Below are 13,581 nucleotides of genomic sequence, written 5' to 3'. Positions count from 1 at the left end.
TGCATAGTTATACAAGTATAACACACAGTGAAATGTAGCCTGACACGCTCCTCGACATGTGCAAAAATTGGGGGGGGGGGGGGGTGTAGAGGAAGAACATTATATATAAATATATATATATATATATATATACACACACATATAGTATATACACTGGGTGAATGTGCAGTAGTAGCAGCAAGCAGGTGAATTCTGTACATTAATATGAATAGATATCTGACTATTTTACATGATAGACAATATCAACATATTTAAAATTAAAGGAATTGAAATGTACATTGTGCCTTGGTTTAGTGTCTGGAAGAGTCCTGTCTCAGTCAATTATAGATGATGTGAGAGGGCGGGTGTGTGTGTTTAGGGCACGGATGGCTTGGGGATAGAAGCTCCTCTTGATTCTCTCTGTCCTTGCCCGGAAGATGCGGAACCTTCTACCAGATTGCAGGTTTTGTCATCTACGGTTCATAACATCATCATAAGATAGACAGAAAATCTGGAGAACTCTCTGTGTGCAAGGGATAAGGCCAAAAATAAGTATTGTATATCTGTAATGTTTGGGCCCCTTGGTAAAATTACATGAAAAGCATGCATGATTCTGTCCTACCCTCAGGAACACTTCCTGAAATCATTGTCTGTGAACACAGTTCACCGTGCCTTCCACAAATGCAGATTAAAGCTCTGTTGTGCAAAAAGAAGCCATCCACCAAAAAAGCCACTGCCTTCTCTGGATTTAAGATAGCCTGTGACAAAGTGGAAAACACTTCTTTTTTAAGCCCTCAGTTCAAAAGCCTGAATCTCTAATGCCTACAGAACCGACAGCTTGCTCATCTGGAAAGGCACTATCAGTGCTGGAAGGTATAAGCATGTTGATGGGTTTGTCTAGCATAAACCTATTTGCTGGAACGTTCAAGACAATTCTACTACACAGCAAAGCAAGACACAAGTTGCCAAAGTTCTTTGTGTTACTCGTGCATGAGGGAGAGAACTGGACGAGCGCCGTTCCTTCACTTGACCCCAGTTGCTCTCGTCTGCTCCCTCGTAACACTGCACTTTATTGAGGTTACATGAATATGCGTAGGTTCATTACCATATGACATCTTACATCTTACATTTGTTTACATACATGTAAACAAAGAGTACCAGTCTGTGCATAGTGTAGGTGTGTTTGCCTGGAAGTCCAGCAGTTCATCTACACAAAAGGGACTTATACTAAAACAGATATAGAGTAGGTTTCCTATAGTATAAATCAGTAAGAGAAGGTATGACCTCTCTCATGACCTTAAGATGTGTGTGCATGCCAGAGTGCTGTGGAAGGCACACAGAGTCTTTGCAGACTGCTAAGGATCAGACATCCTGTAATTATGACCAACACCAACATATGCATGCAGATGACATCTTTTTAATGTTATTACACCCCGGCCTAGGCAACCGGGGTGCAACGTAGAAAAAACAGAAATAAGGAAAATAAAACCACGAAGGCTCTCCACCAAAATCCCGAAACGAAAATATCCCATAACGAAAGTATTGACAAACCCATTCACAACTATTTACAACAAACTATTTATTTACAACGCGGGGGGAGATCGCGACCATGACATACTGAAACACAAGGCTTAAATACATAGAAGGAGCAATAAGGGAAAGGACCACAGGAGGGAAACACAGCTGGGGCAAATTAGACCTGACGAGACAAGGAAACGTAAATTGAACACACTAAGATAACACAGACTTTCAAAGTAAAGCAGGAAATACATGACAGTCACGCAAAAACAAAACACTGACAACACCGAAACGTAACAATGTAAATAAACGAGATCAGCTGCATCTATTCCAATAGCACGGCTTTGTAGTAGGAGGATCCGGTGCTGAACTAGTCTGCCTACAGTTTGGATCTTTCACCAGTTCAAAACATTCTATTTCTCATGAATGTAAAATATGGCAAATATTAAATGGCAGACTCAGCACTTGAATCCAATATCAAACAAGAATGGGACAACAGTCCTCTCCCAGCAGCTGGTGTCTTCAGCTCCCAGATGTTTACATACTCTTCCTGTCCAAACTGTTTTAAAACATGTCATTGCCATCAAATTCAAAATCACCTTATTTTCTTTCTTAAAATAGCATGTTTTCTCAATTTAATTAGCCGATTGCTCATTTTGAAAAATGCACCATTTTTACCTCCTGGTAACTACTTTGTTTGCTGCTTAGCGACATTTAAAGAAAAAAAATCTGTATTTTTACTGGCATCACTTCCTGACATCAGTGAATGTCCTCCAGCTTTAAGTTGGTCTTTAGTTCCTAAATGGAAATTAGAGCATCTTTAAATGCAGTATAATGTAGCATATACATAGCAGAGAGAACCAGAATCTCAAGACTGGCTTTGATTCAGATGTAGCAGTTACAATGTGCTGAGTCCTGCGTTGTGAAAGTGTGCTGATCATGGAGCACTTATGCTTGCCATGGTCAAATTTGTGACATTCATTTGGGCAACCAACAGAAATGCAGAATGACAGGAAGAAGGTGCATATAGTACAAATAAAGACCATAAGTGGCCACACACAAAAAATGGTTAAACATCAATAGAAAATCCTCACTTTGAAAGCAAATAGTAATTATTATGTAAAACAATGCATCTTTTCAGTTGCAGTCACTCTAGACATCAGTGATACTTATACTTAGAATTAAGATAAACAAAACAAACAACGAAAAAACTAAGACAAAGTTTAAGGCTCTATTTCCAAGTCAGACATGACATCTGTTCCTCTCAGGTAACAGCCAGCTCTACTGAGCATGCTTCAGAGACGGCCAGGTAACCTGAGCTAGACCCACTCATATACACGGTACGTGTTGCAGCACTACAGCAACCAGTAAATGATGGCTCTACAGCAGACAAGCACTACAGGTCATTCTGATGGATCATGTGAGTGGAGTGCACCATATCAGGAGCAGGGTTAAAACACTTGGTTAGGAACAGGTAAGGAACCTGCTAATGTTTTTAATGGATTTCTATGATGACGATCTGACAATGATCTTTTTTAAAATTAATATTTAGATGTTCAGATTAAGAAACCAAGCTGTAGTAGATGACACTGGAATAAAGGTATACAATTTGGTATTTGGTAAATACCAAATTGTAATTGGGTCACTAATAAGCTCTGTTAAAAGCATATTTTCCAAATGTTGTAACTGTCTAGTGAGTTGCCGTGACGATGGTGGGTCAAACTTATCCAAGGAGTCAGTCAACTAATAAGATGGGAAAAGTTTGAACTGGACTGAAACCTAATATCCCATGGTTAACATGTGTGTACCCTGACCATCACACTATCATAAGGCCTGGCGTGCTTCAGTGAAAGTCTCACTAATGTAGTTTCCAGGCAAGTTCGTAGTTTCTTCCCAGCACTTCATTAACCAGTGCAGTTCATCAGGAAATCTAGGCTATATTACCAGCTGGTAATGCCATTTTCAACTTAAACCAGCATGAGGTTGGCTTTACCTCAGGAGGTAGAGCAAGTTAGGTACTAATTGTGACTTCCTAATAATGTACTAACTAATCCAAAGGTCAGTGGTTTGATCCCTGATTGTTTCAGTCTGCATGGTCAAATATCCTGGATAAGATACTAAACCCCAAATTGTGTTTGTTGAAGTGTGACTGTTGGATAGAAAGATGGTAAACAGTGCTTGTATGAATGGGTGAATGAGACATAGACTAGAAAAGTGCCACATAAGAACGAATCCATTCAGTATTACCACTGAAGCTATGTTTGGCTGCTCCCTTTAATCATAAGGAGCCACCACAGCAGGTAGCTGTTTTGACTTGGCTGATTTTTGTTCCTCACACAAACCCAAAGAGATCTGTGTGCCTCCTCGGGATTGAACTGAGGGACCTTCAGACTGTTTTGTGAATGTATGAACCACTACGCTGTGACGTTGCTCAGTGATGTTTTACTAACAGCAGGCAGAAAATCTCTAAAGCAGATGTACTAGAAGCTGAACATCCTTAAAACAAAATAACACATCGACTTCAGGAGGCACAGACAGGCTCACTGCCCTCTCATTATAAATGGAGAATGAGTGGAATCTGTCTCCACCTTCAGGTTTCAGGGCGATCACATCTCCGCTGATCAAGTGCAGCAGCAGCTACACTTCCTCCTGAGGAAGAATAACATGGACCAGAAGCTGCTGCTGCTACTGTTCCTCAGTGTAGAGCAAGCTCTCCTACTGTGTGTTCTGATGTCTTATTATTTATATTTTGTTCCTGCACAGTAGATGTGGAGCATCCACAATTTCATTTTTTATGTACAAGGACAATAAAGGGCAGTTCTATTCTGTTCCACTACAAATGTATATTTGTCCTGGTCCTAGGTTCTTGTGTTTACTTATTATTACTGTTATTCTATGCCTGAAGATTTAGATTACTATCTGATGATTGACTTTCTATCATACTGTTAATTCTGAGTGTCAGTTCTTGTTGTATTGTGTGAAGTCTGTTGGCTGTTTAGTTTCTATGAAATTTTGGCTACAAGTCTAGATTGCTTTACTGTTATGGTGTTCGGTCTGAGTTCTTTGTTTTCTGTCTCATCCACATGTGTCTTGTCAAGAGACAACAAAGAGACACAAAACAGCTTTAAAGAAATACAGTACACAAAAAAGAGATGCACCACAAAACAACTTTTTTTTTTGGCTGCTCCCTTTAAGTGTTGTCACAGCCGATCATCTGCCTCCATCTAACCCTATCCTCTATCAACAATTTCTGTTCCCCTTCACTACATCCATAAACTTTTTCAGAGGTCTTCCTCGTTTCCTCCTGCCTGGCATTTCCATCTTCAACATCCTTTGTCTAATATATCCACTTCCAACTCGAGTTTCTAACTCTGTCCCCAAACTGCTCACCCTGAGCTGTCCCTCTGATGATGTCCATCCTGGTCACTCTGTCACTTGCACGTCAGCCTCTTGTCTTTTTCTTAGAGCTACTGCCTCCAAACCCTGCATCATAGTAGGTCTCACTACTGTCTTGTAAACCTTCCCTTTCTTGCTGCTATCCTTTTGACACAAATCCCCCTGACACCATCTCCACCTACTCCACTCTGCCTACACTCTCTTCTTCACCTCTTGTGTACTGTCTGTTGCTGTGGATAGTTGACCCCAGATATTTAAAGTTGTCTACCCTCACTCCTCTATTCCTAGGAGCTTCACTGTTACACCTGTCTCCCAGGTGTCTACTGTCTCTTCAGTAGTATTAAGACGAACTATAATGTCAGTTAAAACAGTTCCCTACAAAAGAAAGCTATGCAAAAGAACAACAGTGTCGAGACTCACAAAAATGGGGCAACATGACAGAGACAAAAGAGATTAACGTGACACACAAAGATGCATGAAATGACAACAAAGAGACTTGATGTGATGAAAAACAGACACAAAACAACTACCAAGAAATTCAAAATCACTATGTAAAAATGCACGAGATCAGAGTGCAGCTGTACATTTACAACAGTGAAAAAAGAGCTTAGTGAAGATGGAAGCTCCACATTGAGTTCAGTGTTAATAAAACATAATGCTTAAATAGCTCTTAAATCAGGTTTAAGTGGTGCTTAGACGTTATTGTTTCAACCAGCAGTGCTGTCTGCGCTAGGAATAAACTGCAAAATGCGTTTCTTGTATAGGAGATAAAAGTCTGCCGGGTTGAAATATAATTGCACTCTGTAATGAATGTGTTGTCTTGCTGGTCAATCTGATGAGCCATTCTGCTTTATGGTTATTGTGGAGTAGCTTACATTTGTTTATCACCAGAGAAAAGTCCATTAGTAAAAGAGCTTCAGCAGAAACATGATAGGCCTCATTTGGCTACAATGTCGAGCTGTTATCCATCAGTCAGCCTCCTCTGGGGACAAACTCTATCTCCCCAGTGCTGCCTAACACACAAGTACATATGGTGATGCATTACCATTTAGCTTTATTTGTTTGCTTAGCAACAGAGAGCAAACGTGTACTTGGTGATTATTTTCAGTCTGTGAAAACACCTATGAAGACGTCTGTATGTGTTTTATTCATGATGTCACTCATTCGTCTGCAGTACTTGTGTGTTGTTCTTTTCAGGAAGCTGCAGGCTAAGGTCCACACTCAGCCATGCAGGTCTGACTACACAAGATGGGTGATTATGGTGTTTTTACAGTGATACAATTACGTCTTTTTGTAGGACAAACGGATGATAATGGCGATACGGATAAAGCTGTATCAGGTTACGACCCTGTGGAAGAGAGGCCTCATCATCACTGCACTGTAACACAACATGTACAGTGAGTAGTACACATGGTTTTCTTGCATCGCAGAGGCCCACTGCAGGCAGTTAAGATTATGCAAATTTCTTTTCAGATATTTTGCTGATGTTGTTGCTGCTAGTCATCAGCGCCCAGCGCATGTCCCAAGTCCCGTTGTGTCCTGCTTCCTGTATGGTTTGTTCTGAGGATGCTGTCATCTGCCAAAGACTGACTAAAATTATAGGTAAAAAAAATATGCCCTCTATAACTGAAAGCTGAGCCTAAATAAGTGCATAGTCCTACTGTACGGTAGTCATATGAAAAACGTTATTTGTCAGTATTCAGAGCTGAAGACAGCAAAACACGAGAGAAAAGGAACTAACAAAATAAAGGAGAAAGTAACTAAACAGGTAAACACTGAACACAGACATGAAGGATTAACAATCGAATAAGAGGGTACTGGGATATGGAGGACTGGGAGAGTTACGTTACACTGAAATAAAGCATTTCATGCTTTAATAATCAATTGTAAATTAATAAAATAATTTGCTAATTACTTTTTGATTATGTTTGTTTTGTTTGTTTGTTTTAAAAAATATCCATTATATGGTAATTTAATGGACAAAAACACAAGGAAGTTTGATTAGTTTCCAAGTTTATTTGTGAAAGCAGACATTAGCTTACTAAAAACGGTAGAATTAAACCCGATTCTTTGATCCCTTTGATAGAACAGAGAAAACCCGACTCAGAGTGGTCAAAACATTTATAATTCTTTATTCAATCATCTTCCGGAAGAGAGAGCCCTGCACAGCCCATAGCCAGCTGCAGAATCTCTAACATTAGAAGCTCAGCCTGTGTCTCATATAGTGTTATTTTGGTACTTCACACGTCACACAGTTTCAATACAAACAACTCCTTATATGTCAGTAGCTTCCTCTTTTTCTGTCTAACTTCCTCTATTTATTAATATGCGTGTACAGCTGCACACGGACTTCCTGTTTTTCAGTCTGGCTGAGCACTTAGTTTGTGAGTCAAAAGTGCCCTTGGTTTACAAGCCTTCATTACTAAAATACATAAAACCATATAATCAGCAAATAAGCATTAAGAATATATATATATATATTTATTTATTTCTTAACAGTAGCTAGCTAGTACCCCCATATCACAAACTAACACAAGCCTACAAGGGTAGGGCTACCTGGAGTGATGCTAATGTTACGTGCTACTTTCGTGTTACCTTCCGCAATTCGTAATTCATAATACTAATTTGCAAATGGATTGACTAATACATATTTTATTGCACAATGCATTATAAAATGACAAAATGTAATAATAATAAAATCAATCCTTAAAGCTCAAAGAAACACAAAAGCCAGTATTGCAAAATATAAACTAAAGAAAACCAACAGAATTTGACATTACTAAAAACTGTCATATATTACACTTTTTTATAAGCTTATGATGTAGCATAATGCAAAATGTACCACTTTAATGTGGTACATTTACTTCTCATGTATGTAACCGAAAGGCACTAATATGCTGATGATGTTGTGTGTTTTTGTATGCCTTGACCAGTTGCTCCGAATACCACACAGGCTCTGCTGCTAACAGAAGGCTCAATTTCTACAGTTCCGCCTGCCTCACTGTCTGAGCTGAGCAACATTACAGTCATTGGTGAGTAAACTGGTGAGTTCTGAGAATTGCAAAACAGCAACAATAGTGGTAAGACAAGTTGATTCTGTTCACGGGGGGCATGTTCTGATATGTTCTGATTTAGGACCTGGGTGGCTTGGGGATAGAAGCTCCTCTTGAGTCTCTCTGTTCTTGCCCGTATGGTATGGAACCTTCTGCCTGATTGCAGAAGTTTGAACAGTTTATTGAAGGATGGGACGGGTCCTTCAAAGTAAAGCAAAGTTAGTTTAACCCTGGAGAACCCATGGGGTCAGATCCGACACCACTGGTTTACTAGGGAACCCATGGGGTCAAATTTGACCCCATGGGTTCTCCAGGGTTAAATAGTGAATCAAAAAGCAGCCACAATGGTCAAGAGGGGTATTTGAAGGTAGCAAGCAAAAGCTTCTAATGCAGCTTTTCATATTCATTCTATGATAAATTTTGCCTCTCAAATTTACAAAAAATAAAGACTCGAGACTAACTACACACAAGCAAGGCAATTAGTCTTGCTTGTGTTACATGTTCCCTCTTAGTACAGCCTTTAACTTTTGATCCATAGAGGTCAGTGTGCCAAACCCTTTTGCTAGATGAAATAGAGTTACTTTTAAAACTTTGACCCACTAAACTTCAGAAGAAAGTCCTCTGCACCATAAAAATACTGCAAAGCAATGGCAGATGACAGACAGAAAAAGAACAAAAGAAGGGAAATTGTCCTTTTCTTTTTTTAGAAACAATAGCATAGCCAGGCAACAGGACATCTTTCACTTTTTAGATGCATTAAAACATTTAGACTCCCGGTTTTATAGTGTTCAAATGTATTTCTCCCTGCTGATCATCCAGGTTTGAGTCATAACAACATCTCAGAACTTGGTAAAGAGTCCTTCAGAAATCTGCCCTTCCTCCGCACATTACTGCTGGACCACAACCTCCTGAACAGTGAGTCTCTACAGGGTGGAGCTCTGATGAATCTAACCCAGCTACAGGTCCTTACCTTGGGCCATAATATTATTAGCACGGTAGGTACCTTTGCTGGGGAAAATGCTACTATTTGCAACAGTAGCATTTTCAGTTGAGAGATTTTACAGTTAAGTGATTACTTCATTAATCAGGGATAGTAAGTCATGGAAAAGATGGATGTAGCCGTTGTCACTTTACCAGCTGAAGGCTCGAGCTGAACATCTTAGTTTTTTGAAGACCTGATGTGACTAACTCATCATATATGGTGAAGCATATCCTCCTTTTCTCCTTCTGGACACCTATGGGGACAGTAATGAGCAAAATGAGCATCATATTGTATTCAGCAAAAATTGAAACCAGAGATAGAAGTCACAAATGATGAGTAAAGTGTTTACTGAGGTAATAGAGCAAGGCTGCCCAGGGTAATCTTCCTATGGAAGCTGAACCTTTTTCTACCTGCTGGCATTTAGAAAGAAGATAACCTTTATATAAAACATAGACAGTAAAACCAAATACTATGTGCAGATGGTAGTAGATGTTTATCGTCTTCCACAACGTTTCTTGTGCATTTAAAGAACATACAGCATTTTAAGTTTTGGGACTAAATACATGAAGTAAGAATCAACTCTGTGTTGCTGTGTAGATCCAGGGTGGCTGGTTTAAAGGTGCCAAGGCTCTGCAGAGTCTTACACTGGAGGGAAACCTGCTCACCAGCTTAGATTCTCGTTCCTTCCCTCTAAATGACCTCAGAGAACTCAGGAATCTGGATCTGTCAGATAATCTGATTGAGCATGTGGAGAGAAACAGGTAAGAAGTTAATATTACAATGTTTATTTATTTCCTTCCTTTAAAAGAAATAAAGGACCTTCACCAAACCTAATGTAATATATATATAACCCTCTGTGTCTTAGTTTCCGTGGCTTGGTGAGCCTGACGACTCTGGATCTTTCCAGAAACCGCCTGAGTTCTGCTCCTGTGGATGCTTTTTCTTACCTCACCTGGCTGACAAATCTCAACCTGGACCTCAACTCATGGAACTGCTCCTGTCAGCTGCTGGAGCTCGCCGACTTCCTGTCCACCTTCATCCAACAACCTGACAAGGTACAGGAACTCCCCCCACTAAACCTACGTCCACTCACCAGTACAACCTGAACTGACTTAAATCTTTTCTCTTTCTATTTGTGCTGATCTCAGATCCTCTACAATGGCCGTAGGATGGTTTGTGCGAGCGCTGACAACCCAGCTGTAACCACAGTGCTGGAGCTGACCGATGCCAATTGTGTCCCGTCCAATCAGAACATCACAGTGCATATAGAGCCAAGAGCCAGCGTAACGCCTCAGTTGTATGCTCGAGATCTAGCCATCACTGCAGTCATCTGCTTTATTGGTGAGAATGATAAACAACACAGGATAAAAGAACAATGATTTAACTCTTAGACGTTAATGAAAGAATAAGAAAAGAGGAGTATTAGATGGAGAATCATAAGCACAGAACACCCAGCTGAAGCAACACATGATCAACATTCGAAAATAAAAACAGGAGAAAAATACACTGCAGAACCTTTAATACCCAATCATACTCATTCTCCTGTGCTTCAGGTGGCGTTGGCTTGACTCTGCTGATAGTTCTGATTTACTATCAAGTGTCTCGAAAGAAAAAAATGAAAGAAAGTAAAAGACTGAAAGAGCAAGAAGGAGGAAGCAGCAGCACAGCTAACCACCGTGTTAATCACCTCGATGTTAGAGAGAGGAGGAGGGATGTTTTCTTGCAAGAAAACAGCAGGCAGCAGTGGAACAAGGACGCCGTGACTTTGGACATATGGGCAAATGAACCCAGAGACCAGTTTAGATTTAGAACTGATGAGAACGGTGGCTGTTTCAGCTGTGCTGACTGCAGCAGTGATGCACCACAGCTGAACCCAATGAGAAGAGAAAACAGGATGAATGGAGGGATTGAGGCAGAGGTGGACAGAGAAAGGAGAAAAATAAGAAGGATACCCGACGAGGAGGGGAAAAGGACAGAAGTTCAGCATAGAATCTTGAACAGGGACACCCCTAACAAGTTTGTTTTTCAAGAAAATACAAATTCATCTTCTTATCCACAGAGTGAAGCCTTTAATCAGAGAGCAGAGATCCTGCCAGCCCGCAAGAACGGCAGAAATGTGAACAATCACAGGACACACGCAGAAGTAAAGATTAAAGGATATGAGAGTTTACGCTGTGAAAGTTGTCACAGGACATACAGAGCAGAGCAGGACATGAGACAACGGAAGATTGGGACCAATCCAGGAGACTTTGCTCTCCCTAATGGCTTCTCTTCTCAGTACAGGCTGAATGAAAGCGGAAGGAATGCTCATAACCACTCTGACATGATGAAGAACACAGAGTTGAGAAAAGTAATCAGAAATGTGTCGTTTGATCTGCAGAGTTCAAGAACCCTGGAGGAAGGAAACAGTCAAATTGAGGACAAGAGAGAGGAGGACGTAATAAGAGACAAAAGAAAGAGAAGAGAAAAGAGGCAGAAAGTTCAGTCCAGCCGGTTGGTGAAGGTCAAACTAAACTTGAATCCACTAAGAAAAAGCAAAGTCCATCCAAGGAAGAAAAATGAGCAGGGTCCTTTGGAGAAAAGCAGCTCCAAGAAAAGCAAAGAAAAAAGAAAGGATGGAAAAGAACGTGAGGAGAAGGAAGAAAAAGGAAAGTCTAGCAAGAAAAAAATTGGAAAATCCTCCAAGATTGAGACATCGGCTGAGGTTGGAATCAAGGAAGAAGAGGTCGGAGGAGAGGAAGGACAGAAAAGCCAAACACCCTCTGAAAAAACAACTTCCAAAAGTGATAACAGTGACCAGAAAAGTACAGAAGACAGTAGATACCCAGAGAACAACCAGTCTGTGCAAAGCAGCAGTGCTGCTGACCAATCAGGGTCCACTATTGTTAGTGGACATGGGCAAAGTCTGCTGGGTAATAAGTATCAAGGAACTGGCCTGACTCTGGGTAGTGCTCAGCATTCGTCTACCAACCTCTCACTGCTTGGCTCAGCTGGCTCACAGCTAAGCGGCAGCAGCCTCTCTCTTCCAGGGGGGAACTTTCTGCTCAGCACCTTGGCCTCAGGATCAAATTTGCTGTTCCCCAGAGGTCCAGCTCCTAGTATAGCATTCAGTGGGCCTAACGTGGCTCCAAGCAGTGCTCCAGACATGCTTATTAGAGAAGCTGCAGGGGGAGTTCTGTCTGCTGCTAACCCTTTACATGCAAGTGCAACACCTCAGACCGGAGGAGCTCCCTTGAACTTAGCAGCAAACCCAGGTGTTAATCCTGCAGTTGTCCAGTCCCCCTCTCAGAGCCAAATGCTTCCTGACAGTGCTCCTCTTGTAGCCATGCCAAAACCTGAACTAGTGCAGGGACAAGTCATTCAGAATGCAGGACTGCATGAGCTATCTGTTGAACCTCAAACATCCATGACCAAAGAGAACCTCCCTGCCTCGCAGGATTGTATGTCTGAAGTTGCCCCCAAAAGACTCGAACCAGCGAGCACAGTGGAGAATATATCAATTAGTAACAGTCAGGCAGAGACTGGGAATGTATCTGTTGGTACAATAGCTGATATATCAGTAGGGGGTGTGGCTCAAACTGAGGTGCCTGCAGTGGAAAGGTCTGGAGCCAGCATGCAGGAGGCAGGTGTATCAGGTGTGCCCGGTATATCCACAGAGAGTGAATCCTCCACAGCAGCTGCTCTGCTGCAGCAAGAGTACCTGCCTGAGGAAGGAGGCTCCCCTTCCCTCAGGAGGAAGCTGAGACTGGTGCTTCCTGAGAAGACATCCAGCCGTCCTCTCACTGCTCTGGAGAGGAAAATACGTTAGAAGCTAACTCAGTATTTAAACTACTTTTTATCTGAGTAAAAGGAGCTAATGTTACTACTGAATCATTTTGAGATTTAGAGGATTTCATATTGTTTATTTTTTATCAATTAGTATTTTTGCATTTTAAAATCATTCATGGCCTTTGAAGCAGCATTTGAATAAAATTACATCACATGAAAACCATTTAGTGGCTTTGCTGCAGCTTTCTGTCGTTCCTCACAATCTTCATCTACAGATGGTATTTCCTTGTGTGTTGTGACAGTATAGTTAAAAATGACGACATTTATTCGTGGACATGAAGCACAGTTTCATGTAAGGCGGAGCTGTTGCTTAGTTCAGCTGCTAACTTACAACAGCCATTCACACATTTGAGGTTATAATTGCTCGAGTAGTACAGTAAGTTCTACGGTAAATACAGTAGTGAAATAAAGACAACATCTTTCAGTGATCTGAGGACTAAAACACTGTAACTTTGACCTTTATGCAGATTGCAGCAGGTTTCTGGGGTTTTGGTGTGCATGCAGGATTGGGTTTCAGTTTTGGCCCTAGGGTGGCTGTTTGCAGAGGATTAGGTTTCCTGGTCACACTGCAGAGCTCTACATGCTACCTACACAGGGGTCCATTTACTGTCTGAGCTTTCCTCCTCCCGTGAGTCACTGTGATACATTATACTGTCGAACGTCACTATCTTGTTAATGTTGTTCATGGATATGATCACAGAGAAGGTGTCTGTGGTCCTGATTCTTAGACGGCATTGCATTTCTAAGAACAATAACTTTATTTGTATATCTGTTTTTAAAACACACAGTTTAAAAAAAAGTTCTTCACAGATTGGATAGAAGCAC

General features: G+C 41.0%; 1 protein-coding gene across 1 annotated transcript; it reads left to right on the top strand.

Moving 5' to 3' along the window:
• The first annotated feature begins 6,231 nt into the window (after positions 1-6,231).
• lrrc53 (leucine rich repeat containing 53) lies at positions 6,232-12,879 on the top strand. The gene is made up of 8 exons (XM_076876644.1): positions 6,232-6,290; positions 6,367-6,495; positions 7,827-7,925; positions 8,766-8,941; positions 9,526-9,689; positions 9,794-9,983; positions 10,077-10,269; positions 10,482-12,879. The coding sequence occupies exons 1-8, from the start codon at positions 6,284-6,286 to the stop codon at positions 12,734-12,736; spliced, it is 3,213 nt and encodes a 1,070-aa protein (XP_076732759.1). The 5' UTR covers positions 6,232-6,283; the 3' UTR covers positions 12,737-12,879.
• Positions 12,880-13,581: the final 702 nt, after the last annotated feature.

Source organism: Maylandia zebra, linkage group LG18 (genome assembly GCF_041146795.1).
Source record: "Maylandia zebra isolate NMK-2024a linkage group LG18, Mzebra_GT3a, whole genome shotgun sequence".
In the NCBI taxonomy this organism is placed as follows: Eukaryota; Metazoa; Chordata; class Actinopteri; order Cichliformes; family Cichlidae; genus Maylandia; species Maylandia zebra.
This window is presented reverse-complemented; position numbering and strand designations above follow the sequence as displayed.

Excerpts from the sequence above, each read along its gene's own strand:
- lrrc53 (XM_076876644.1), top strand. Across the intron at positions 8,942-9,525 it reads GCCATAATATTATTAGCACG|ATCCAGGGTGGCTGGTTTAA; the intron begins GTAGGTACCTTT and ends GTTGCTGTGTAG. Across the intron at positions 9,984-10,076 it reads TCATCCAACAACCTGACAAG|ATCCTCTACAATGGCCGTAG; the intron begins GTACAGGAACTC and ends TGCTGATCTCAG.